This window comes from Strongylocentrotus purpuratus, unplaced genomic scaffold, assembly GCF_000002235.5.
Source record: "Strongylocentrotus purpuratus isolate Spur 01 unplaced genomic scaffold, Spur_5.0 spur5_scaffold_19, whole genome shotgun sequence".
NCBI lineage: Eukaryota > Metazoa > Echinodermata > Echinoidea > Camarodonta > Strongylocentrotidae > Strongylocentrotus > Strongylocentrotus purpuratus.
The window spans coordinates 8,046,923-8,051,329 of NW_022145604.1; the positions used below are offsets into that span (position 1 = coordinate 8,046,923).

The window sequence follows — 4,407 nt, forward strand, 5'->3', positions numbered from 1 at the left end:
TCTATCTGGCCATACACTCTCTCTCTCTCTTCTTTTTCTCACTCCTATCTGGTCATACTCTCTCTCTACGTCATTTTTCCCTTTTCTTTCTTTCCTTTTTTTCACTCCCATCTGGTCATACTCACTCTCTCTCTCTCTCGTCCACGTCTTTTTGTTTTCTTTTATCTCTTTCCCTCCCTTTTCTCACTCTCTCGTCCACGTCTCTTTTTCTTTCTCTCTCTCTAACCCGGAGTACATGTGTAACTCTGGCCTGCACCCCATCTTTCTCTGGCCTCCTCACTCCTTCTCTTGCTAGTTTGTAATTACCAGGGAATTCTGAGGCCGTTTGCCTGCACTGTTATCAAAGTTGTTCTTTCACCCTTTGATATTTTTTTTTGTAATCTCCTTCTCCTCACATTTCCTCTTCAGCACTCAATTCTCTGAATTACAAATCTCTCTTTTCTTCAAAGTACCTCAATAATCTACATATTTCCTCATTATATACCATGCCAAATAAATCATGAGAAAAAATAAGCAACGCATACTGAATATACTTTGTAGCATTATTTCAATTTAATCATGAGCGAGTCTTAAACACATTAGTCATGTGGAGTTTGCGCACTACAAATACTCTCCACATGTATTATTATTATTATTTTCATTCCAAATTTGACAACTTGATAGAAGTTAGAAACAGACTGAAGAATTTACAAAACAGGGCAGCAAAAAATGAAGTGAAATTCTATCAGGCATTACAGTCAGCCTTAATAAATAATTGTTGTTTAAGTAGTCCTATTAATGCCAATTAGTCTCATATTTTCAGAAAAAATAAAGATTAAATTAACTTAATATACATCTATCTTACAACAAAAAATATAATACATCGGGTCGAAAGTATATACAAAGTCAGGTCTGCTTGGGGCATGTTGGCAGATGCGCTGAGTGACTTCATCAGCTGTATGCTCAATCTGTAGAAGAGAAACAGACACGGAGAGAAAAACAAAATGCTTGAAAATATTTTTACAAAAAAATATGAAAACACAGAAATGGGAAATGAATTTGTTCCGGTTGTTGAAAAAAATATACAAAAGTCATGAAAGACAGGAAGGTCTATACATATTGCCATAACTTGCAAAGATTTTCAAATTGACCTGTTTTATATATCGCAATGCAGTAATGTAATAAAAAGATTTTGTAAAGGAACTCAGTGTTATTTTGCTCTGGTTTGTGATGTTATGAACCACAGCAATATAACACTGAGTTCCTATAGGGAACCTATTTATTCAGATGGTCACATCTCAGCCAATATTTAACATATTCAGTTGGCTTTCGACATTTGGACATTAATTTTGATGCTCTCTCGGAAAATGAAGTTCAAATTGAGAAATTCTATTTAAAAAAAAAATGATGGCACAGCTCTATGCAGTGCAAATCTACAGTCTTACATTTCAGACCCTGTCATATCCCTTATGACTAGCTAACGTTTTTGCCTGGAAACAATTTTTACTATGTAGCCATAAAAATTGATAAAATCTCACCTGCCATCCCTAAAGCAAAGGGCCTAGCTCGTCTAGCATGCACAGTTCCCCTCAGTGCATGAGCAGCCGCCTCCACACTTGCAGTCATTAGTACACTTGCATGCAGCGTCTGAGGACAAATAAAATAAACCAAGTAATAACATCAAATTAAAATGTCTCTATTCTATTGTTGGTATAACTGCATTTTCTCTTTCATGCAGACTACACAGCAGGATATATAATGGGCACAATTGGTCTGCGCCCCTCATTTAGGCATACATGGAAAAAGCAACCCCCCCCCTCCAAAAAAAATTAAAAGATATATAAATATATATATATGTGCACACATTTCGTCGCTGTTTTCACGAAGTGACGGTAGTGAAAAAAAAATTGCATTCACTTTGCGTTACTATTTTCCTCACTACCGTCACTTCGTGAAAATAGGGACGAATTTTGTGCCCAATTCCCGTGGCAGACCCAAAATTCACCAGGAAAATGAGTTTTAAACATGTTTTAAATTATTTTCAAAATCCTTTTCCAAGCTTGTCAGTGATTTTTAAAATGATTTGATTGGTGACAACAACAATAAAACCTAGGAGATGTGAAATTCATATCTCCCTGACAAATCATATAGACCTATATTCTTGGCTGTCAATATTTTTTGTCAGATGCCCCCCCCCCCCCCCGACCATAACAAAACCATGGATACACCAGAATATTGATATTGAGCACAAATAATCATTGCCAGTTTGTCTGACATTTAAGCCTGCACCCATTTAAAGGTGAGAGTAAAAAGAAATTAAAAAAATGCATGAGCAATTGGAACAATTTGTTTCTATGAATATAAATACCTTTAAAAGCCTTGTGTAAACAGTTTAGTATAAAAAAAGCCTTAATTATTAGGAGGCACTTTAATTTTAAGGGTTCACTGAAAATGATGAAAGACTCACTTGTGCATATTCCACAGCAGGTTCCATCCTTGCAGCATTCACCAGTTTTACAGCAATCTTGTCCAAAGCAGGCACACTCCTTGCCCTCTGTGTTCAGAATTTAAAAAAAAATATATATATATATATAATGATATAAAATTTAAAAAAAATAATAACAATCTTGAATTTGAAACCACAAATCCAGCAGTGCTTGTTGGTAAAAAAAACTTAGTTATTGACATAACTATTGATGTAACAAGTATGAAGAAACGGGCAAGAAAACATGAAAATGATTATGAAGAAAAACTGTGATAACGAACGTGTAGCTCGCGCACAGTTTTTCCTTCATAATCATTTTGCCTTCGGCGTAGACTAGAAGGGATGAGATTTAGATTACGTCTTGCGCAGCGAGAGTTAAAATACGTTTTGCAAGATTTTCAACATGGATTTCGATTTCGACCCATAATTTCCTAAAAAGGGACCATTAAATTATTTCAGTCAAGTTGGTAAGTGGAACCGATTTATTATAGCCTAGGCCTAATTTACAATATAACATGCACGAGGTAAAATGACATTTGGGGGGATTTTCGGGGCATAAAAATACATGCACCTTGGTGTTAGCAAGGGAATGCGTATAGGGGCGCGTTCATGCTTGATTTTGACGGCCAGAATCAGGCATCTGTTACGCGTTTAGTATAAAACACGATTGCGTTCATGCTCACTTTTGTAGAATCACCGAAAAACGGCGATCATGATCGCCGATCGTAAACTCACAAAAAGATGCGTTTACAATTTGTAAACGCGTTTAAATGGGGTCAACGCACTGACCTATAGTGGGTCTACGTAGCATGCGCACACAGGTTTGCGAATCCAGCTGAAGGCCACCCAAGGAGAATTGCCTGGAGAAGTTAGCATGAACAGTGCACCGTGGAACTGCGATTACGATGAGCGTTTACGATGAGCGTTACAAATCGCTCATTCTGCCTTCAAAATCAAGCATGAACGCGCCCTAGGTCTAGTCGGCTTCCGTCTCTAAAGAGAGAGCCGACCCTACCCAAATAAGAGGCTTAACGAACGAAAGAGACGGAAAATTCGGTCTAGCTAGCTGCGTGTGTCGTGATCGGGGGCCTCTCATGGTCATGGCCATGGCCGTATCGTATGCACGTAACATCGAGCGGTTTGTTTCTAGAAACGCTACACCGTACGTACACGGTATTCTGTAACTGGGTATTTTAATGAGAACATTGATTCCGATTTTTTGCTTACCCTTGCAGCAGACACACTTGACATCAGGCATGGTGATGAAATTGAACTCGAGTTGTACGTTTCTTCAGAAGGTAATGTAAATCACACTCAAACGCTTCAGCTTGTGACAAAAACTGGTGAAATTCGGGGTTTTATATGTTTTCATTACAATATCCGTGTGCAAACAAATAGGTAAACACACCACGTTTAGGCACGAGCTAGGCAACCTGTTAGCGTTGCCTGAGGAGCTCGATCTAGGTGGGCCTTTCTAGTTTTGCACACGCTTCTATCAGGAATGGTGATGACTAGGCTCGTGTCGGATAAATTATACGGGATATGGAAGGGAAGCAAAAATCCTTTTTGTTTTTAAAGCGCCGTGGGATGCCCTCCCCTCCCCCAAAACGTTTGCCCTCAAAAAACAAAGTGTTGCTCATGTGCTGAAACAGTACGGAAGTGAATGATAAAGGTAACACTGTCAACTTTGTGTCAAGGTCTGGTAAAACGAAAGGTTTCCATAAAGTATTTCAAAATCATGTAGCACCATGATTATTATATATATATAAAGGCATGTAATTGATTTGCAAATGATTAATACCATGATTAAGAAACGAAAAAGAAGAAGAACAAGGAGAAGAAGAAAAAAATGGGGAGGGGGAATAAAAGTAGATGATTCCCGACCCGGATATCTCCGCCAGAAATGCAACTATCCCTCCATTTCGAAATATTCATGGTGTTCA

General features: G+C 38.1%; 1 protein-coding gene across 1 annotated transcript; it reads right to left on the minus strand.

The window, feature by feature from the left end:
* Positions 1-530: 530 nt before the first annotated feature.
* Positions 531-3,824, minus strand: LOC115926004 (metallothionein-A-like). The gene is made up of 4 exons (XM_030990196.1): positions 3,692-3,824; positions 2,447-2,533; positions 1,518-1,626; positions 531-947 (listed from the first exon to the last, which is right to left on the minus strand). The coding sequence occupies exons 1-3, from the start codon at positions 3,720-3,722 to the stop codon at positions 1,550-1,552; spliced, it is 195 nt and encodes a 64-aa protein (XP_030846056.1). The 5' UTR covers positions 3,723-3,824; the 3' UTR covers positions 531-947; positions 1,518-1,549.
* Positions 3,825-4,407: the final 583 nt, after the last annotated feature.

Excerpts from the sequence above, each read along its gene's own strand:
- LOC115926004 (XM_030990196.1), bottom strand. The coding sequence starts at position 3,722 with ATGCCTGATGTCAAGTGTGTCTGCTGCAAGG. Across the intron at positions 2,534-3,691 it reads CAAGTGTGTCTGCTGCAAGG|AGGGCAAGGAGTGTGCCTGC; the intron begins GTAAGCAAAAAA and ends TTCTGAACACAG. Across the intron at positions 1,627-2,446 it reads CTGCTGTGGAATATGCACAA|ACGCTGCATGCAAGTGTACT; the intron begins GTGAGTCTTTCA and ends ATTTGTCCTCAG.